The sequence below is a fragment of the Sorex fumeus genome, unplaced genomic scaffold, assembly GCF_029834395.1.
Source record: "Sorex fumeus unplaced genomic scaffold, SorFum_2.1 ptg000131l, whole genome shotgun sequence".
Lineage (NCBI taxonomy): Eukaryota > Metazoa > Chordata > Mammalia > Eulipotyphla > Soricidae > Sorex > Sorex fumeus.
The window spans coordinates 28,434,808-28,458,037 of NW_026606188.1; the positions used below are offsets into that span (position 1 = coordinate 28,434,808).

General features: G+C 38.3%; 1 protein-coding gene across 1 annotated transcript in view; it reads right to left on the reverse strand.

The window, feature by feature from the left end:
* DPYD (dihydropyrimidine dehydrogenase) overlaps nucleotides 1-23,230 on the reverse strand; it is a 960,132-nt gene that overhangs the window by 332,413 nt on the left and 604,489 nt on the right. Inside the window, exon 16 of the mRNA XM_056139087.1 lies at nucleotides 16,453-16,536. Coding sequence (XP_055995062.1) covers nucleotides 16,453-16,536 — 84 coding nt within the window. The remainder of the gene's footprint in view (nucleotides 1-16,452; nucleotides 16,537-23,230) is intronic.

Genomic DNA, 23,230 nt, shown 5'->3' on the forward strand with positions numbered 1-23,230 from the left:
AAGAGGAAATCAAAAGATTCCTAGAAACGAATGAAAATGAGAACACGAGTTACCAAAACTTATGGGACACAGCAAAGGCTGTGTTAAGAGGAAAGTTTATAGCTCTACAAGCATTCCTCAGGAAGGAGGAGCGAGCACACATAAGTAACCTAACCTCACAGCTTAAGAGCTTGGAGAAGGACCAAAAAAAGGAGCACAACCCGAACAGGAGAAAGGAAATAATAAAACTCAGAGCAGAGATTAACGAGATGGAAACCCAAAAAACAATCCGAAAGATCAATGAAACCAAGAGCTGGTTCTTCGAGAAAATTAACAAGATCGATAAGCCTCTAGCAAAACCCACAAAGAAAGGGAGAGAGAAAACCCTAATAAACCGAATCAGAAATGAAAAGGGGGTCATTACAACAGAAACCACAGAAATTCAGAGGATCCTCAGGGAGTACTTTGAGAAGCTTTATGCCACGGAACATCAAAACCTCGAGGAAATGGATAAATTCCTAGACTCCTACAGACTCCCAAGGCTGAACCAAGAAGACCTGGAATACCTGAACAGACCTATCACCATCAAGGAAATTGAAATGGTAATAAAAAGTCTCCCCAAGCACAAAAGTCCTGGCCCGGATGGATTCACTAGTGAATTCTTCCAAATCTTTAAAGAGGACTTACTCCCAATGCTCTTTAAGCTTTTCCACGAAATTGAAATATCAAAAACACTTCCAAACAGTTTCTACGAAGCAAATATCACACTGATACCAAAACCAGACAGAGATACCACAAAGAAAGAGAATTACAGGCCGATATCCCTGATGAACACAGATGCAAAGATCCTCAACAAACTACTAGCAAATAGAATCCAACTACTCATCAAAAAGATCATACACCATGACCAAGTAGGATTCATCCCAGGGATGCAAGGATGGTTCAACATTCGGAAATCAATCAACATAATCCACCATATCAACAAAAGAAAAGATAAAAAGCATATGATCATATCAATAGATGCAGAGAAAGCATTTGATAAGATCCAGCACCCCTTTATGATGAAATCCCTAGCCAAAATGGGTATAGAGGGGACCTTCCTCAACATAATTAAAGCCATCTACCACAAGCCTACAGCAAGCATCATCCTCAATGGGGAAAAACTGAGAGCCTTCCCTCTAAGATCAGGGACGAGACAGGGATGCCCACTCTCTCCACTGCTGTTCAATATAGCACTGGAAGTACTTGCAATAGCGATTCGGCAGGAAAAAGATATTAAGGGCATTCAGGTAGGAAAGGAAGAAATCAAGCTCTCACTATTCGCAGATGATATGATACTCTACTTAGAGAACCCAATAACTTCCACCAAAAAACTCTTAGAAACAATAGACTCGTATAGTAAAGTTGCAGGTTATAAAATCAATACCCAAAAGTCCATGGCTTTCCTATACGCAAACAGTGAGAGAGAAGAAAGCAACATGAAAAAAACAATCCCATTCACAATTGTGCCCCAGAAAATCAAGTACCTAGGAATCAGCTTAACTAAGGAAGTAAAGGACCTGTACAAAGAAAACTACAAAACGCTACTTCAGGAAATAAAAGAGGACATGAGGAAATGGAAAGATATCCCCTGCTCATGGGTCGGGAGACTTAACATTGTCAAAATGGCAATACTACCGAAAGCATTGTATAAATTCAATGCAATCCCTATAAGGATACCCATGACATTCTTCAAAGAAATGGAGCAAACACTCTTGAAATTTATATGGAACAATAAGCCCCCACGAATAGCTAAAGCAATTCTTGGGAAAAAGAAAATGGGAGGAATCAACCTCCCGAACTTCAAACTGTACTACAAAGCAGTAATAATTAAAACAGCATGGTACTGGAACAAAGGCAGAACTGCAGACCAATGGAACAGGGTTGAATACACTGACATCTCTCCTCAATCATATGCTCATCTAATCTTTGATAAAGGTGCAAGTAATGTGAAGTGGAGTAAGGAAAGCCTCTTTAATAAATTGTGTTGGCATCACTGGACGGCTACATGCAAAAAAATAGGCTCAGAACTCTGCCTAACACCATGTACAAAAGTAAGATCAAAATGGATTAAAGACCTCAACATCAGACCAGAAACCATAAGGTACATTGAAGATAAAGTTGGCAAAACTCTCCATGACATTGAAGCTAATGGTATCTTCAAAGATGCCACGCCACTGGCCGAGCAAGTGAAAACAGAGATAGATAAATGGGACTATCTTAAACTAAGAAGCTTCTGCACCTCCAAAGAAACAGTGACCAAAATACAAAGACAGTCTACAGAATGGGAAAGGATATTCACCGAATACACATCTGACAAGGGGTTGATATCCAGGATATACAAAATACTGGTTAAACTCCACAAGAAGAAAACATCCAACCCCATCCAAAAATGGGGCAATGAAATGAACAGAAACTTTCTCAAAGAAGAAATCCGAATGGCAAAAAAGCACATGAGAAAATGCTCTACATCATTAATCATCAGGGAGATGCAGATCAAAACCACAATGAGATACCATCTCACACCTCAGAGACTGGCCCACATCAAAAAGAACAAAAGCAACCGATGCTGGCGTGGATGTGGCGAGAAAGGGACACTCCTTCACTGTTGGTGGGAATGTCCACTGGTTCAGCCCTTCTGGAAAACAGTATGGACGATTCTCAAAAAATTAGAAATTGAGCTCCCATTTGACCCAGCAATACCACTCCTGGGAATATATCCCAGAGAGGCAAAAATGTATAGTCGAAGTGACATCTGCACTTGTTTGTTCATTGCAGCCCTCTTTACAATAGCCAGAAACTGGAAGAAACCTGAATGCCCAAGAACAGATGACTGGTTAAAGAAACTTTGGTACATCTACACAATGGAGTACTATGTAGCTCTTAGAAAAGATGAAGTCATGAAATTTACATACAAGTGGTACAATATGGAAAGTATCATGCTAAGCGAAATGAGTCAGAAAGAGAGGGATAGACATAGAAAGATTGCATTCATCTGGGGGATATAAAGTAACAAAGTATGAGATTAATACCCAAGAATAGCTGAGATCAGCACCAGGAGGATTACTCCATAACTTAGAGGCCAGCCGGGTATCCTAGAGGAAAGGGCTATTCAGATAGAGAAGGGAGCACCAAATAAAGGATGTTTGGAGGATCCTCCCAGGAGGGGAGATGCATGTCGAAAGTAGACTATGGACTGAACATGTTTGCCACTCAATGCCTCTTTTGCAGACCAAAACACCCAAAAGGAGAGAGAGAACACAGGGGATTGCCCTGCCACAGAGACGGGGGGATGGGGGGATGGGGGTGGGAGGGATATTATCCATGGTGGTGGAAAATGGGCACTGGTGGAGGGATGGGTATCTGATCATTGTATAATTGAAACCAAAGCACAAAAAATTGTAAATCTACAACTTTAAAAAAAATAAAATAAAATAAAGGGAAAAAAAAAATAAAAAAAAAAAAAAAAAAAAAAAAAAAAAAAGAATACTTATTTGTCATAGGCAAGAATGAGTCATCCACAGCATAATAGAGCCAAAAAGACAAAGCTAGAAAGAATGGTGATGCTGACGACAGTATGTTAGGTAATCATGAAGTTAATTTCAACCATTTTCTTTCATTATGTGAGCTAATACATTAGCTCTTGATTATAGAAGTTTAGAATTTTGATCCATCTGTTAATAATGGAGAATTAATAGCCATCTTGATACATGCTTCTTCTTTAAAACCTTAATCAAATCTATCCTTAACTACTTTTGGATATACTCGAATGCCATGTTCATTTCTTTACTTCCATCATCTTACTCCAAATCAAAGCTAGAACCCATCATGATTCTTTAGATAGAATACTACAAGGGATTTTTACTGGGAATTTCAAATCTACTCATATAGCCCTGTTCTCTATTCTCTCGTCTCTCAACATGAATAAAAAAGGACCAGAAGATAGTTCAGCTAATAGGGTACAGGTCTAGCATAAGCCTGACATAGGTTCAATTCTGAGCACCACACGGTCTCCTGGGGAGCTACTGGGTACAGCCTTGGGCCATGACCAGGCTATTCCATTCATCCAAGTATTATAGACCCAAGAAGTATCTCATCCTCAGAGCTTTGCATTGAATTGCTGGATGGTGGCCAATAAGCACTGATAGGGACCCTGAGTATCCTGAAATTCCTTAGACAAGATCCCAACTTCCAAAAGCTTTCTAAAAAGTCATTTAATTCCCGCCATTCCATGCATCACTCACTCGTCTATGTCCACGCACACTATATTGATGCATATAGATGATACTTCAAGAAAGAGTCCCACTGCATTTTCAATAAGATTGAAATACATAACAAGTTCTTGCATGAGTAGTCTCACATATTTAAACTAATCCCTCTCTCTCTAATGTCATCTTATGCCATGTTTATCTCCTCTTATCACCTTATTCTTTCTACTCTTCAATATACTTCATTTCAACTACAAGGCCGCTGCTTCTATATTTGCAGAGGAGTTCTAAGCCATCCTAGTTAAGTCAGCAAAAACACATCTAAATATTTTAGTTATCAGTTCAAACATCATTTATCTAAATAATCCTTCAGAATGTGGCAGAAGCTTTTTACGTTTTTCAAGTACAATAAACCGTGACTTCATTATTATTATGCCAGTTATATATATTTATCATGGAGTACGTTGTTCAGTAACCATCTAGTCAACCTAGGAAATAAGTTATCCAACACATCATAAAGATGATAAAAGTGAGGACAGACGGTAGTGAGGACAGACGGTAGTCATTGTTTCCCATCATTAAGTTCCTAGTATTTCATACAATTCTTTTTATTATTATTATTATTATTTCATTCAATTCTTGGCACATTGCAGATACTCCTAAATATTTTTAATTGAATAAAAGTAGAGAACTTTTTATAGTTTTGGCAGCATAATGTATACATACACAAGACATATAGCTCCTATTTCTAAAATAATGAGATGAATATTCACTAAAAGTCTCTCAAAACTAGATTAAAAATATATAAGAAGAAAATCAAGAATGAACAGAGGATGGAGGAATAGAAAATAAGCACTAGAAATGAAGGTATCCAATTATTCCTCCAAATAATTTCTTCCATATTAAAAAATACAGTGAAAATATTCAGAGAAAAACAATGTGACCTGCCCATGATATCACCACACAATTTTATGGTTTTTGTCAAAATAATGGTGGCAAAGGAGAATATTCAGCAGATAATTTTGTTTCTTTGATAGTGATCAGGGCTGGAGCGGTAGCACAGTGGGTAGGGTGTTTGCCTTGCATGTGGCTGACCCGGGTTCAATTCCTCCGTCCCTCATGGAGAGCCCAGCAAGCTACCGAGAGTATCCCGCCCACACAGCAGAGCCTGGCAAGCTCCCTGTGGCGTATTCAATATGACCAAAACAGTAACAAGTCTCACAATGGAGATATTACTGGTGTTCACTCCAGCAAATTGATGAACAAAGGTAGAACAGTGCTACAGTGCTCTACTGATAGTGACCTAGAACACTTATAAATAAGAAAAAAATATTTTCTTATTTTTTATGGCTGGCTCATGAAATGGAAATGTATTTACAACTGAGGACTTTGCAAACTGAATCCACCCAGTGGTAAAAGAGGAAGAAGAGTGAACACTTAAACTTTCAAGGTAGAAAATAAAGAATAACTAGTATGAGAAAAGATGCAAAGATACTTCTGACATCTCATAGTGGCAGAAATTGAAATTCATGTTTTAAACTTATTTCCCCTTGAAAATTTTTCTAAAGAACATATTTCTTAATCACATAGCTATTAATAATGTGACCTATTAGTGAAAGAACAACAAAAGTAAAGTTAACTACAAAGCATACTTGTTATTAGATCCCGGCTCCATCATCAATATCAGTACAAATGACCTGGTGATTGCTAATGGCACAACCTCATGAACATGGTCATGGGGCTGCAAAATGATGAAGACAAAAGCCACCGAATATTCCATATTAAATCAAGATAGCTAGACATTAAAAGCCATGATTGTGATTATTTTATTTTCCTTAACTAATTTTTGAAAGGTAATGGAAATATTTCCTTCTTTGCAGAAAATGTGCCTCCTTCCTGCATGACTCATCAACTCCTTTTCAGAAGCCTTAAATGAATAGATGTTGAAACAGGACACCTTTTCTGACTTGCATTCTCATTTCATTCAGGTATCTCCCAACTCTGCTCTTGTCCTATTGATTGTCCCATAGTCTCTTCCCAACCAGCCCCAGCATTTTTGTGATTTTTGCCAATAGCTTCTGCGAAATAACTTGGGGGTTAAAAAGTGGTCAAATGGCCTGTTTGGGAAATGCTGCTCTGAAAGACTGTCTTCAGGAGGATTCTAGTAAAACATTTTTCAGAAGTTGCTTTAATTTTAAGGTCCGCCTGAAAGGTGATTCTTTTGCCTTCCCTAGCTTTGTCTTACTCATGGTCCCATCTCATGCCTTAGCTCTGCTGCTTGTAGTCTAACTGGGTGCTCATAGATTTCAGGACTGATCTTGTTTTCTAGTCTTACATGTACAGCCTTTGACTGCTGAATCTTTCTTGAATCTTTCCCAAGACGAAATCTTTGATTTTGTCTACTTTTCCTGGGCTGGAGTGATAGCACAGCGGTAGGGCGTTCGCCTTACAAGCGGCCAACATGGCCGACCCGAGTTCGATTCCTCCGCCCCTCTCGGAGAGCCCGGCAAGCTACCGAGAGTATTCGATATGCCAGACACAGTAACAACAAAGTCTCCAATGGAGACGTTACTGGGCCCGCTCGAGCAAATCGACGATCAACGGGAGGGCCTTTACCTTTTTACCTTTCCTGGTTTTCCAAATACTCTAATCCAGTTGGATCCCATACTATATCCTCTACCTGTGATTTAACTTTTATATTTATATAAAGATAAACCAATATTTATATCTTAATATTTGGGTTTCCAACTTAATGACTGCAAAGATGATGCTGATTACTTGGCATGACATAATGCTATTGAATTTCTTCATAGTATTATAGTCAATAGCCATGGCTTCTCCCTACCTCATTGCCACGTGCATTGCCATGTGGAAGAAAGACAATTTTCATTCATGATTATGTTACAGTCAACGGTCATACTATGAAAAAATTAAATTTTTCAAATTTAATATTATGTGATCATTTGAGAATGTTTAAGAGCACTTAATACGTAATTGCTGCTTTATGTGGGGAATATCACTGTATCACTGCCATCCCATTGTTCTATTTACTCGAGCGGGTGCCAGTAATGTCTCCATTCATCCCAGTCCTGAGATTTTAGCAGGTTCTCCTCACTCGTCATTCCAACATATTGGAGGCTCTTTTAGGGTCAGGGGAATGAATGAGACCTGTTATTATTATGGTTTTTGGCATATCAAATATGCAATGGCTAGCTTGCCAGGCTCTGCCATGTGGGTGGGATACTCTCCAAAGCTTGCTGGGCTCTCTGAGAGGATATATATGTGGGGAATATGATAATTACGGTAGCACTGTAGCACTGTCCTCCTGTTGTTGATCGATTTGCTCAAGCGGGCCCAGTAACGTCTCCATTGTGAGACTTGTTACTATGTTTGGCATATTGAATACGTCACGGGTAGCTTGCCAGGCTTTGCCATGAGGGTGAGATACTCTTGGTAGCTTGCCGGGCTCTCCAAGAGGGGCGAAGGAATCGTACCTGGGTCGGCCGGGTTGGCCACGTGAAAGGCAAATGCCTTAACCACTGTGTTATAGCACATGTTTTTAACCAAACTAGTAACTAAAATTTTAAAAACTCATTGAAAAAATAGCTCATGGCAAAATATTGGCAATTATATAATACTACTTATAATTCTCCTACAGTTATCTACTCAACCCCTTTTCCATGTTTATGGCAGAGAACCAAAATCCACTAAAAGTTGGCCAGTATGATACAATAAAGAAAAGTACTTCTTTTTTAGTTATATATTTTTTCTATAAATAAGATCATTTTAAACCATTACTAAAATTATAATTCTAAAAATAAATACAATATAATTGAAAAACATTCCATTTGAAAAGATGAGTAATAGGAAAATTCAAATGTGTATTAATACTATGTTTCAGCCCGCTTTTCAGGATCATATACGATGCAGCTATTTGTCATACCTCTTGACAGATTAATGTTATCTTTCAGTTCATTACTTTCCACATCTGTAAATGGGGCTCAACACACTGAAATTAACCTCATCTATCCTACATATGCCCAGTAAATTCACAAATCTCAAGTTGCTTTCTGGAATGAAATTGATCTATGCAGATCAGAACATGATTAAGCACTATATTCAGGGCAGTGTAGTATTTTACTATGCTTGTATCTTAAGGAAACATAGGGGCCACTATTTACAATGCAAATCCAACTCAGTGATCCTTATTTAAGACTCTCCCTAATCACTGTGGTTTCCTTGTATTTTCCATTAATGGGGTTCCTATGTTTCTCTATCACTGAAATCTCATATTCCTGAATTCTTGAATTTCACCCATTGGGGAATATAAGAAAAACTACTACTTGCCAGTTGTTTTAGATTTAAAATACAATCATTGTCCCCTCCACAGTCACCTAATGGGAACTCCATCTAGGGAAGGCTGTGGTCATTGCTTCCTGGATCCTGAATTGCAGATGAGAATGAGGTTTGGTTAAACCAGCTGCTAGAGGGAGGTTTTATTTCCCAAGGGAAGTGCTAGCACATCTGGGGTAATGTGGTCCTCACACTTGGTTTTGGATTCTCTTACTGTGACAGACATCTGCTCTCTGGCAAGGGTAAAAGTAATAATCTGTGGTTAATGTTTTATGAAAAATGTTGGCAAGCTTTAACAGAAACAAGTGCTTCTCTATTTTTTTAAAAAACAAACACACAGAGTTTATATAAATTGAATTTGGACACAGAGACGAGCTCTTGAAGGAAGTATCCAAGTATTCTTTTGGACAATCTTAATTTAAGTCAATAGTTTCTAAAGATCACTGAACATTTACCTCTTTCAAATCTGTTTTTGCAGAAATACTGATGAAAGCTGGACTGTATATGTATTTAGCCACGATAAAAATTAATGGTAATACTGTTTGAATTGAACATTTCTCTTCTTATAAATCTGATGCAGAGCATGTATATAAATAAACACAGCGGATGGAAGCTAGTGAGATGTTGCCGATGATAACTGCATCATCATCATCTTTATTCATGGCATGGCTTTTACTAGGAAAGCATAAGTACTTCCCACCTCCAATTATACTCCCGTGCTGGAATTTTCCATTAAAAAGTCATTACTTATAAATAGTTGTGCACTATTCAGCAATCACACTTATCATTGGATAGAGCTATTCAATGAACACTGAAAATCCTACAAGGATCAAGGGTCAGGGGTCTAACAGTCAGGATCCTCACAGTCTCCTAAAACTGCTAGGGAGGGCCAAGCAGATAGCAAAGGAGGAAAGACACTTGCTTTGTATGTGGCTAGGTCACTATCTTTGTTTGAGTCCCTGTTACCACATATGGTCACCTGCGCGTCTCCTGGGATCACTTCGAGCACAGAGCTAGGAATAGTGAAGGTGTGCTCCCCCCCCCCCCCAATTAAAATTGCTGAGGAAAGTAATCCAGATTTATTATGGCATAATCTTTATCTGTTTATCTGTTAATATATTCTTTTTATTTTCTCAAGAAAAGTATGGCTGGTTGACTGGTAAGACTTAAACAGTAGATGTCATTTGAGATAGAATGAAGCAGGTGCTTTCTTTGTTTCCTATTTTGTCTTGAAACTATGCACCGTAGTGCTGTTGGCTTGGAGCCCTAGGGTCATTTCTGCTTTTTATTTTAAATTGTATTTTATTGAATCACCGTGAGATACAGTTACAAGCTTTCATGTTTGAGTTACAATCACACAATATTTAAACACCCATCTCTCCACCAGTGCACATTCCCCACCACCAGTCTCCCCAGTTTACCCCCCCCCCTTTACCCACTCTCTCTCTGACTTCCTGACAGGCATTTTCCCACATACCTTTTATCTACTTTTGGCCACTATGATTTGCAACAAAGATACCGAGAGCCATCACTTTTGGTCCATTATCTAATTTCAGCACCCATTTCCCATGCTGACCGATCTTTCCAACCATCATTTTCTTAGTGATCTCGAGGGTCACTCCTGGAGGTGCTTATGGGACCATAGATGATGCCAGGAATTGAACCCAGGCCTTCTGCAAAAAAGTATAAGATCTGTCCATTGGACTATTTACCCAGGTAATTTCAATTTGGATAATTTCCACTGGAAACATAAATTCCAGACTGAGGAAATAATAGTATACAAACAGGTATAGAACCTAGAGTCCCTGGGTCACTGTGCTGAGTTACTCAGTTTCCTAGGAACGGTGCTGCATCCAAATGACACTGCGAGAGATAATGGACAGAGATTTAGGTGAGGGTCAGTGATTCAGCAAAGTCCCTGGGTCTTCTTCTTTGGTGTCCTCAGCAAAGGTAAATTGTCCGTCTTCCTAGTTCCTGATTCCTTGTCTTTATGTAAGAAAAATGATTTGGAAAACTCTAGAGGTTTCCATTGTGTTTTAAAAATCTGTGTCTTCCTAGGGGAAAAGGCAGCTCAGATAGAGAAGGGAGCACCAAATAAAGGGTGTTGGGAGGTTCCTTCCACGATGGGAGATGCATGGTAAGAGTAGACTATAGACCAAACATGATTGCCACTCAATGTCTCTTTTGCAAACCACAGCACTCAAAAGGAGAGAGATACAAAAGGGAATGCCCTGCCACAGAGGTAGGGTGGGATGGCGGTGGGGGGTGAGGGGTGGGAAGGATACTGGGATCATTGGTGGTGGAGAATGGACACTGGTGGAGGGATGAGTATTTCGATCATTGTATAATTGAAACCCAAGCATAAAAATTTGTAAGTCTACAACTGTACCTCATGGTGTTTCACTAATAAATTTTTAAAAAAAATAAATAAAAATCTGTGTCTCATTATGCCAAATCATCAACTCAAAACAAGGAAGCAAACAGCTTAAGAAAAGGCTTTAAACATTTATGTTTTCTGATGGCAGGAGAAAATCATTTTAAGAGGATTACATAACTAATACTGAGAAGTCCCATGGTGCATATTGTCACTTGCTTTAAAAAAAGAGCATGTGGCCTGTTGATTTCTTTTGGTAGCTGGGGGAGGGTCTAAGACTTAGAGGTTGTATTAATTGAAGGAAGCAGCCAGTGATTCTTCAAGGTTCCCAAGGGTCAGAAAGAAATCTGGGATATAGGCGGAATCATAAAAGCACACACTCATAAAACTTGTACTTGTACTTATCCTCAGTCAAATGTTTGCTGCTACTTCCGTGAATCAGATAAAAATTTTAAAGTAGCTTAATTAAGCTCTAGTTCTTCATTATGAGGCAGCACAGGTCAACTGTGGCCACATCTAATTCTTTCAAGAGAAGAAAGAAGCAGACCTTTTTGCAAAATCCTCCTACTTTTAAAGGGTTGATAATAACTTCTAAACCGAAAAAAATAAATTTAAGATTTACTATAATCTCAAATAAGTGTGGGTTAGAAAATATTCATTCAGATGGAAATAAAAATGCTCATTTTAACTACACCAGTATAAAAGAGGGTTATTCACTCAATGGCATAAGACTAGTAAACATTTAGGAAAAGGAGATGTAAAGTAGATGTTAGTATATTTTAAGCTGGATTTTCTAGAACTCCTTATAAACTAACTCTTCATAAAATACTACTCTATCATAGGAAATGTTTTACTAGAGACTTCATGTAGACAAGTTTAAATCTGAATGTTATAACATCAGAGATATTCCTTTAATACCAGAGACAAATTCTTTAAGAATAGGTGCTGATTTGCTTATATTTTTACACATTTCAAGAAAGAGAATTTATGACTATAAAACGTCAAAGTTTGGCCTTGCACTTGATTTTCACTTTCTCTATATTCAGGTTTTCTGGCCAGTTAAAGTTCAGACTATGGTTGCAGCTGACACAGTTTGTGGTCTGTGATATATAGAAAACAGTTTTATTTGCTTGTTTGTCAAGAGAGTTCAGATTAAAATGGGAAAAAAAACAGATTAAAGGAAAAAGACATATAAACCTATTTATGTCTTATGTGATGAAACTCTGACTCCTCTTTGGAATGTCCACAGTGAAACTAGACCACATCTTCACTTTTGCAAAAGGAAGGTTAGTAGGGGTCCCATCAACTAACACAGAAACATCTGGTAGATTTTTAAAATTTGAAAAGAACAACATAATATGTATTATTCATATATATATATATTCATTCTTACAATATATTTCCCTTGTTTTGGTTTTATCAATGCTCTTTACAGGAAGTTTTAAAAGTACATAATAGCTTGTTATTTATGCTAATATTCACAAAATACTAAAGCTGGAAGTGGATTCAAACATCATTTATCTCATTTCCATGGTTTGGAAATAGAAACTAATATTTTAGGAGGGAAGTGGCTAGATAGAGTAATATTGGTGGTCGTAGAAAAAGCAAAAAGAATGAAACTGAATTTACACACTCAGCTGTATCCAGAGGTTAGTAGATTACATGGTTTCACTTTGCAAACAACTAATGCAACTCAAATTCTCAATTTCAGGGGTTGAAGCAATAGCACCATGGGTAGGGCGTTTGCCTTGCCCTCGGCCAAACAGGGTTCTATTCTTTCGTCCCTCTTGAAGTGCCCAGCAAGCTACCGGTATCCCGCTTGTATGGCAGAGCCTGGCAAGTTCCCTGTGGCGTATTCAAAATGCCAAAAAAGTAACAAGTCTCACAATGGAGACATTACTGGTGCCCGCTCCAGCAAATCCATGAACAACTGGACGGCACTGAGACAGTGTTACAGTGCTGCTTTCTAGGTACTATTTTGAGATGACATGTGGTCAAACATATTAGTGATGATTCTCATATACTTTTCAAGGCAGCACTTTTTAAATTTTGGTACTCCAACACTCTCAGTGGAGTGCTCCTAAGGGGTCACTGTGTTGCTCATACATGTGTTGCTAACAGTCACACTCTTAGCTGAGATGCTCACAGTTTTTCTTATCTTTACTTTAAATATTTTTTTTTTGCCTTTTGGGTCACACCTGATGACATGCAGGGGTTACTCCTGGCTCTGCACTTAGAAATTACTCCTGATGGTGCTTGGAGAACAATATTGTGATACTGGGGAACGAACCTCAGTCAGCCCTATGTCAGGCAGATGCCCGCCTTGCTGTACTATTGCTCTTGCCCCTGCTCAAACATTTTTAGCTGAGGTGATCACATATTTTTGGAGTGTTGCTCATCATCAATTGCACGTTTTCAGGTGTGACGGTGGCAAAACCAAGTTGTGCAGCAGATAAACAGATAAGCATATGTTGACTCTTTGGAGACAAAACACCTAAGGCGCTTAACATCTAGATTGGGTTCACAGAAAGAAAGTCAACTCTTAAATGTTGTATTCCCATGGGTGTTCTGTTCCAAATAGCAGATCTCTATTCAGTGCATATGGGTGGTAAGAGCAATCAAACTCAGGGTCTCACACTTGCAAGACAAGTGCTTTTAGCCACCAAGTTATTTCTATGTTCCTCTACCTCTTATAAGGAAGTAGATTATTATGGGTTCCTAGAAACATCAGAAGCAGCAAAAATCTAGGAGCCTTCTAAGGAAGACATGTTCTAGCCATGGAACTATTGTGAATTGTTCTAATTCATGAAACATTTACCAGACTGGTAATGCACACAAGTTCTGTAGTTGCATAAGGGCCTTTCAAACTCTATAATTCATTGAGGATCAGGAACTAAAATGGCAACCAACCCTCAATACTGCCTATAAATTCTTGGCCCACACACTTAAAAGTGGTGTGAGACTAGACCCTGTAGGACTGAATTTTAGGAAGTGAGTAACAATGAATGAAGACAAAAACAAAAATAGAGGAGCTTGAGAGATAATAGCAGGTATGGTTTTAGTCTTGCATGTGGCTGGCTCAGGTTCAATCCCTGGCACCCATATTGTCCCCTGAGCTTGTCAGGAGTGATTCCTGAGTACAGAGCCAGGAGTAAGCCCCTGAGGACTCCTACTTGTTGTGGCACCAAAATTAAAGAAAAATAAAATTAGAAAATGAATGAAATAAGGAAAATGATTCAATCCCAGAAATTTTGTCCTCGTCCGAGAATCAATAATAGAAAAGTTTTCCTTACCGTCGCCCCAAACCCCAGCCACCCACCACCTTAAATTAACTTATGCACTTTCTACCATTTAAAAATATTAAACATTCACAGGTCCAAAGTAATCACACATGTTTCCGAATTTTTTCTGCTTTTGGTGCTATACCTGGTGGTGTTCAGGGTTTACCTCTGGCTCTGCATTAAGAGCACACTGCTAGCAGGGCAGCTGGAACTCAGCAATTGAACCCAGGTCTGCTGCATGCCAGGCAAACACCCTGCCTGCCACAGTATGGCTCCAAGATCTTAATGGTGAGTTTGACTTCAAAATTGTAACACTTGGGATTATAATTCAGCTAAAAAAGTTGTGCAAAATTTTATCCTGGCCTAAAGTGACTCTTTGGAGACAAAACATCTAACACGCTTAACAGCTAGATTGGGTTCACAGAAAGGAAGTCAACTCTTAAAAATCAAAACTGGGTTGCTGGAGCCATAGCACAGCGGGCGCGGCGTTTGCCTTGCACATCGCTGACCTGGGTTTGATTCCCAGCATTCCATATGGTCCCCCGATCACCGCCAGGAAGTAATTCCTGAGTGCATGTGCCAGGAGTAACCCCTGTGCATTGCTGGGTATGACCCAAAAAGAAACAAAAGTAAAAAAAATCAAAACTGAGAGTGGGAATTGGGCAACGTTTTCAGAATAAATGACAGTTTAACTTTTAATCTATGTAACTAAAAAAATCTCGAGAATGAATGGATGAGAAAAGAGACTTCCTCTGACCCTGCTCTGGATGTCTTTTTAGGATTTTTCCTCATATTTGTCTTTACATTAAATTGACATACTGAGAGGCTGGAGCAATAGCACAGTGGGTAGGGCATTTGCCTTGCACGTGGTCGACCCAGGTTCGATTCCCCGCATCCCATATGTCCCCCGAGCACCGCCAGGGGTAATTCCTGAGCGCAGAGCCAGGAGTAACCCCTGTACATCGCTGGGTGTGACCCAAAAAGCAAATAAAATAAAATAAAATAAATAAATTGACATACTAACATCACATGATGCATTTCATTAAAGCCATGACTTAACGTTTTTCCTCTCCATAGGACAAATCTGGGGTTTGGTTTCTTTACCAACTTCCTGATCATTCTTTTGTGTAACTAGTTGTAAGTAGAACATGGGTTATGCTTGAAAACATTTGACTAGACTGCTCTCTCCTGATGCTCGAAAAGAATGTTTTCTTCATAAGTCACAGATCTATTCTGAATGTTAATTAAATATTTACAAGGTACTTTAAAATCCTCCCTGCATGCTAAGGTAATATGAAAATAGCAGCCTATGTTCATTTAAATAAATGGGTTTTTTTTTTTTTTTGCCTTTCCAAATTAAGGACTCCCGAGTTTAATTCCAATCAATTCAAAGACTTGGGGAAGGAGAAACAGTTGGGGATTAACTAGACAGAGAGAACCCTATGCCTGATATGGAGATAAAAGTAAACTTTCTGCTACTAGGAAATTTGTCATAAATTTTAACATTTCATATTAGTTAATTCACACCTTTTTCCTCTGGGATGGAAAGCTAAATTAGATGCAGAGCATTCACCTTTTTAGCATTAAGCTTTTACATTGCTCCTTAACATACAACACTGTATCTCATTACATCGAGGTGCAATATTTCTACACATTAACATATCTTTTCGCATTTTATTCATTAGGCTCTTGAAAGTATTTTCACATGTAGGTTCCATTTATTGTACCCCCAAAATAAAAATAGCATTAACGTCTTTTTGCAACTTCCAAAACACAGTTAGGGAATAATGATCATATGCTAAAAAATGTAAAATGCAATTTGTGCTGTGCCCCATTTACTACAAAATCACTACGAACAATGCATTTTGTACAGTATATTGCTCCAGGGAAACTGGATCAGCATCAGGAATGAATAAAGAACATTGCATTGGAAATCAGCTAATTCTGCTTCAGCGCTTTGAAAAACTATTTGTTATGATATTACTTCCTGTCAAGCACATAATGTGATATTTTCCTCAATAAAACTAAACAGTTGCCATCATTTCAGCTTCCCTCATTTTCCACTTTTTAAGCACTAAATATTTAAACAATGCAGACCTGGAAGTCTCCATCCAGTCATCTGAGCCTCACATCTCCTTGCCTAAGGTACACTAACTAGCCAAATGGGAGGCTCTTCTAGGACACAGGCATGCACGGGAGCAGCTGGCGTGGTCCTTACCTGCCCGCAGGCCAGGCCCATTCCTCTTTCTCCCATGCCATGTGGACACGATAAATTTAACTCCAGGGCATCTGCTCCAGAAGCCTTCAAGACGTGGAAGGGAAATGAAAGAAAAAGCAAAGTATTAGTTGTGTGCTGATAGGCTTTCACCACTGACATTTTCACCTAGGTCACATTTATCAAATTTTAACAGTTCTGTTTTCCTCATCACAGCTATCTTGTGAGATGTATTCTGACTCTATAGTTAGACTGTGTACAACAAAAGCAATGGCTATCACAACAATAAATATTTATTGCGTGCTTATAAGGTGCACTCCAAATTTGAAGTGCTTTCTCTCTCTTTACCTCATAATCTTGGATTATTATGATACCAATATTATAGACAAGGAAACTGCAACATGCAGCAGTTAAATAATAAGCCTGGTTATTTAGTGACAAGGCAGAGATTATAATTCAGATATGTTTGACATCACATTTATCTACCCACGGCTCCTATTTTTATAGAGACAAATCTTACTAATTCTGGATAATTGATAATAAAAACAGGAGAGCAAAGAAAAATATAACTAGCTTGCCAGAATGAATAAAATAAAACTTTAAATGTTATTAACTGAACAACTTTATTGATTCAAAAACTCATGATAAGAACCGAGGTAATGATAGTTCTGTCTTACTTTTATAACTAAAAGTAAACCTTCCTTATTTAATTCAGCAATTTGTTAGTTGATAAATGATTCCTACAAAAAGTGAACAAAAATAGCTCATTCCAAATATTCTTAGAAAATCTGGAGAATCTCTCGAGTTACCGTCAGTAAAAAGCAAAACATGATAAAAAAAAAACTAAGAATAGAAAAGATATTTTTATGTTTCATTATTATTCTTATTCTTGTTTGGGGGCCACATCTAGTGCTACTTGGAGGTTTCAGCTCAGTGGCTAGAAATTACTTCTGGTATTCTTTGGGGAACCATGCAGTGCCAGAGATCAAACCTGGAGCTCACACATGTAGTGCATGTACTCTAGCCTCTTGAGCTATCTCTCCTAGTTAAAGAAAAGCACTTTACATCAATAATTTAATGTATTAGTTTGAAGGTTGGAGGATTAAAGTAAATGACTCTTTGGGAAGTGCTCCCAAATAGAGTTTCAGGGGCCCGAAGGCCACTCCCGGTGATACTTGGCCAACCAAGCCTCTGTTCAATGCAGAAGCCTATAGATGGTTTGTGGCTTGGGCCCTGAGATGCTAGCAACAGCCTTGTACAAACCAAAGGTGCTCAGGGAACCGTGATCCGGGTCTATGCCAAGAAATGCTGGACAGTGCTAGGGAGTCAAAGAAGCTGGGAATTAAGCCAGATCTGCAGCATGTAAGGCTTGAGCCTTTATCCTGGCAGCACCTCCTAGGACCTTGACCTTGCATTTTTTCTTAAAGTAAGATCAATTGGAAGCTTCAAACAGTTTTAGTAACAAGCTAATATGGCCATGTGAAAGCCCTTTATAGAGTATGTGAAGACTTAAAAATATCCCTGTCTTCCAAGAATATTAGAACTTCAACAGTAATTTCTCCTTTTTGCTTGAAAGGATTTTAAGATTGTTGTTGTTTTTCTTCCTTAGTGAATTTTCAGTATAACTTTAAATAAACTCACAATTCCTGTTAGCCATTTCATGATCAATTTTCTTGCCCATCTTCATTCATTAGTGAGTCTGGATTTTTACTGCACATTTGTGAAAGTTAATTTGATTACCAATCTGTTTTATAACACAGTTACCTTATGGTTTTTCCTTCGCTAATTTAGTTATAAAATACATCATATAATTTGAGAATTACCATGAATTATGCAACTTTTTTCCTCTGCTGATTTGACAATGAACATTGACAAAGCACAAGCCAGTGAACTCTGAGTTTTAATCCTAGGTCTGCTAAGGGACTGTGGAGCATGGGCAAGTCAGTTAACCTCTTTGCCTCTATGGGCTCAAGTGCAAACTGCAGATAATATGACCTGTTTCAAAGCCAGGTCACGTGGGCATTAGCAGTTTAATTAAAAGATTATACATAACAATTACAAACAATATTGTACTTTTCTTATCATTTCTCAGTGATTTCAAATATTTTACATAGATTTCTTAATTTAGATGAAAAAGAACAATTAATAGCAAGCTGCTTCAATAATGTTTTGATTAAAGAAGATTTGGGTAACATTTGTATACATTTCTTTAAAAAAAGGTAAAGGTAAAGGCCCTCCCGTTGATCGTCGATTTGCTCGAGCCGGCCCAGTAACGTCTCCATTGGAGACTTTGTTGTTACTGTGTCTGGCATATCGAATACTCTCGGTAGCTTGCCGGGTTCTCCGAGAGGGGCGGAGGAATTGAACTCGGGTCGGCCATGTTGGCCGCTTGTAAGGCGAACGCCCTACCCGCTGTGCTATCGCTCCAGCCCATTTCTTTAAAAAATGTAAATGTGAGTCTACAATTATTTATGACTATAGTTAACAATAATTAACATTTATTGGTCACTTCCACTAGGCTGCACACATAGTGTTATCTCTCTGTAGTAGATATATCATGATTTCCGTTCTACAACTGATAAACTGAGTATAGAAGTAGTGATTACCCAATGTCCCATAACTTATAAATGAGACTAAAATCTTATATCCTAAAATGTTGAATGTAGAGAAAAACATTCCTACTTACTAGAAACTTCCTTACTAGAAATCACTTACTCTATATGTGTAGTTACTATATGTTAAGAAAATCATGACTTAACAGTCTTACACTTGATGTAAAACTTAAAATCTTATGCAACCACCAAATCAATATCAAGTCAGTGATGAATTATTAAAAATTCCCCCAATGTTGTACAAGCATCAATTCACCAAAACACCTGAAAAGGTTACGAAAAAATCCTAGTCTTTAAATTAAAACCCTGAGATAATCCTGTTCATGATAACACAAAAAGATCAGAACATTTATTTAGCTTCTGTTTAAAAAATCCCATCACTGATGTACACCACCTTCAAAGGCAGTTAACTCTACTTCCAAACAACTAAAGACATTCAAAAGTCTTAGGTGCTGAATTAGCATGAAATGTTAAATTAATTGAAACTGGGCATGCATTCTGATTCCTGTTGTTCACAAGCTTTTTAGTTTAGTCACTTAGTCCAAAGTTTATTCTACCTGACCTAAATAATTACACAATAAAATGCAGTGACAGAAAATTTGAAGTTTCTAGTATCATACATTATCGATTTATTAACCATTTACCTATTACAAAGTGTAAATTATGTACAGTAGACTTTTGAGCCAGATTTTATGGCTTTGAATCTCATTTACATTTATGTGACAGATGTTGAATTGCACATTTTATTTAGCTATATATTGTCTAGTTTCCTCATCTCTAACAAAAACAGGAGATACCTTAAGTTTGGGCCAGAAGCATTGCATATGGCAGCCTTGGGTTCAATCCCCAACACCACTTGATCTGAAGAGCACTCCAGGAGTACAAATGCACTAGGAGCAGTCCCCAAGAATTGGGTGGTCTGCTCCTCATTGAAAGAAGAAACTAATAAAACTCATACTTTTATTTTTATAAATCCTAAATAAGTTTGCTAAAACATGACTGAGAATAGTATCTGGACTAGAGAAAATACATATTTTAAAAGTACTATTTATCCATCCATCGTTCTTTTCAAATAAAAAATCCAACTGGACAATCCCTAGCTTTGATCTAAAAAATAATGGAAAGTAATGCTTATTAGCACTATACAAGATCAATGTGGTCCCTATCAGGATACCCATGAAAGTTTTCAAAACAATCCTGAAATTCATCACTGTCACTGTCCTCCCATTGTTCATCGATATTCTCGAGCAGGCCCAGTAATGTCTCCATTGTGAGACTTTGTTGTTACTGTATTTGGCATATCAACTATGCCATGGGGAGCTTGCCAGGCTTTGCCGTGCGGGCAAGATACTCTCGGTAGCTTGCCAGTCTCTCCGAGATGGGAGGAGGAATGGAACTTGGGTCGGCCATGTTGGCTTTGTGCAAGGCAAACACCCTACCCGCAGTGCTATCGCTCTAGCCCATATTAACACTAATATTATCTTAATAGGATCACTAATCACGGGTCTTCTCTATCCCATACATGTACTGTGCTTGCAACATCCTTTGTGTCTGGGCCAGCACACAGAGCTCAGGGCCCAGATCCTCAAGACCTTGATCCCCAAACAGGGCAAGGCCTACCCACTGCAGTGTGAATGCTCGGCTTACATCCCAATCTCATTTCCTGCCTGAGGAACAGCTGCCCTCAGGAACTCGCTTCTTTGTTGAGACTTGCACTGACTGAAGACTTCTGACCCTTCCCTTCCTTGATAAGTCAGTTGAAGTGCCTCAGGTAAACAACATTTCTCCTGACTGGGTTTTTTTTTTTTATTGTTTTAGTAATTTTTAATTTTATTAAAGAATTTAATTTACAAAGTTTTTGATATTGAGTTTTAGGCATATGATATTTCAACAGCAAACCCGGCACCAGTGTCAACTTGCCTCCACCTGTTCCATATTCTGTCCCCACCTGCCATCCCCTCCTGTCATCCTGACAGGCACATTACAAAGGTCCAGTGGTTGCAGCTTAGATCTTATGCTTTCCATGTTGTTGAGTCTGTGTTTTGGATCCATGGCTGTACCACTCACCCATATCACCAGTATAACTGAAGTCCTGACCCCTGTGCAACACTACTTCCTGTTCTCTTCTTTCCACCTGATTTCTTTCCTTCTCTGTCATTCTCCTCTGTAAACTCTGGGGCCAAGGGTGAGCTAGGCATCCCCCCTTTACTACAATACATTTCCTCATCCAGGATTCTATATACCGTAACAAATAAGACAGAGCATCCTGTGTTTGTCTTTCTTCTCTGAATCACTTCTTCTCTGAATCACTTCACTCAACATGATACTGATGGACTGTTTTCAGTACTCCAGGAAGGATTCAGGGATAGGTCTGAGATTAGCCCAGGGAAGCCAAGGAGGGCTGATTTCATGTTAGATTATAGTTCCAAACATTTTAGGTCTAACATTGATTTGTCCTTTCTTTCCCTGCAGGGAGCTTAAGTTTATTGAGTTACCCCCATCACCATCACAGTGCTCCCGAGGCACTCCCTTTCCTGTGTTCATCTTTAACTTCTCCTCTTTGCTCTGCTTTGCTCGATCTGTTCAATACTATATTCCCAAATCAGACCCTGTAATCTGTAAAGTCATATTCCTCTGAGGACTCTGGATTTTGTATATGCAAGTGAAATATTGTTTTTCTCTTTCTTTTATGTCTTTTGCATAGTTTATGACCTTTAGAGCAATGTCCTTTTTGTATAGACACAGGATAACAGTAATGCTATGCTTTTGTAAATTTGGAGTTAATTGATTCAGAGTAATATTTACTCCTTGGCATCTGTCATGTTTACTTGACTTAAGCCTCAGTTGCCCTTAGCTCCTAGCACCCCAAAAGGAGGGCACTGGCAAGGGACTTGGGCAAACCCCGGGCAAGCTATAAGCTATCCTAGCATCAAAAAGGGACAGGATAAGCACCATAAAACATACAATAAGTTAAGAGCATGGTCATGGAACAAATTATTTCATGACCCATAAAGAACAGAAAGAAGTAACTGAATAAGGATCCTGATGGGGTTAGGAAAAACTAAAATGAATATAGTGCTTATTTTTAGAGGTTATTTATGTATGCTAATAGTATATACGATTTTTAAAAATAAATTTTGTGCCACACTGGTAATGCTACAGATTTACTCCTTGCTCTAAGCTCAGAAATTACTTTTGGTGAGCTCAAGGGACAATATGTTGTGCTGAGGGGTGTAGTCCTATCCTTTGCACTGTCTCTCCAGGTTCTTGTTTCACTATTTCAAAAAACATAAAAAACTATACAGGTCACTAAAATAAATAGAACCTGGGTGCAGTTTTAAATTAGGCTAAATTCAAGTAACTGATGCTTTTAAATTGAATGAATAATCAACTTATCTTCTTTATTATTCACATATTTTTCAGAAAACAAAGTTTTTCCCTGGAAATAAACCACACTGAACTGAAATCTTTCTTTTCAGTTTAACAATAGAATCCACCACCCACTAAACCCTTCTTTTATGCATTTCTCAATGACTTAATTTTATTTGTTTATTGTGCACCATCAGAGAGAAACAGAGACAGAGAGGGACAGAGACAGAGACAGAGAGGAAACCTCTGGGAAATTTTCTACAATTATGTGTCAAATTAGTAACATTCTTAGATTTCTCTCTCTCTCTCTCTCTCTCTTTTTTTTGTTCAGTAGTTGAAGAAAAACTCCTACCTTTCTGGCATACTGATAGACTATTTCAGTTCCACACAACACATATTTATAAAAAAAATTTACTGTGTGAATAGGTCCTGATCAGCCAAAACAAGAGTGAATCAGATACAGCCCAGATCACCATCACCAGTCCTGAGTAGTTGTGCACTGAAATGTTACTTCTGTTTGTTTCAGATAATGTGGGCTCTTCCATTTGAAGAACATCTGTTTTAATTGGTTTTGAAGAATGTGCTCATAAAAAAAGCCCAGTATTCACTGTGCTAGGGCATTATCTGGAGGCAGCTGTGATGGGATCCTGGCACTGAATGCCATGTCAGTGGGGCACGAAGGCCTGAGGACAGTTTCTTCATGTCCTAGCACTGAGGTGGTCCATATTTTATGAGGAGAGGGAATAATTTTGGGTTTGCTTTCATTAACACCATTTATAAGAATAGTTTTTATTCTTGTA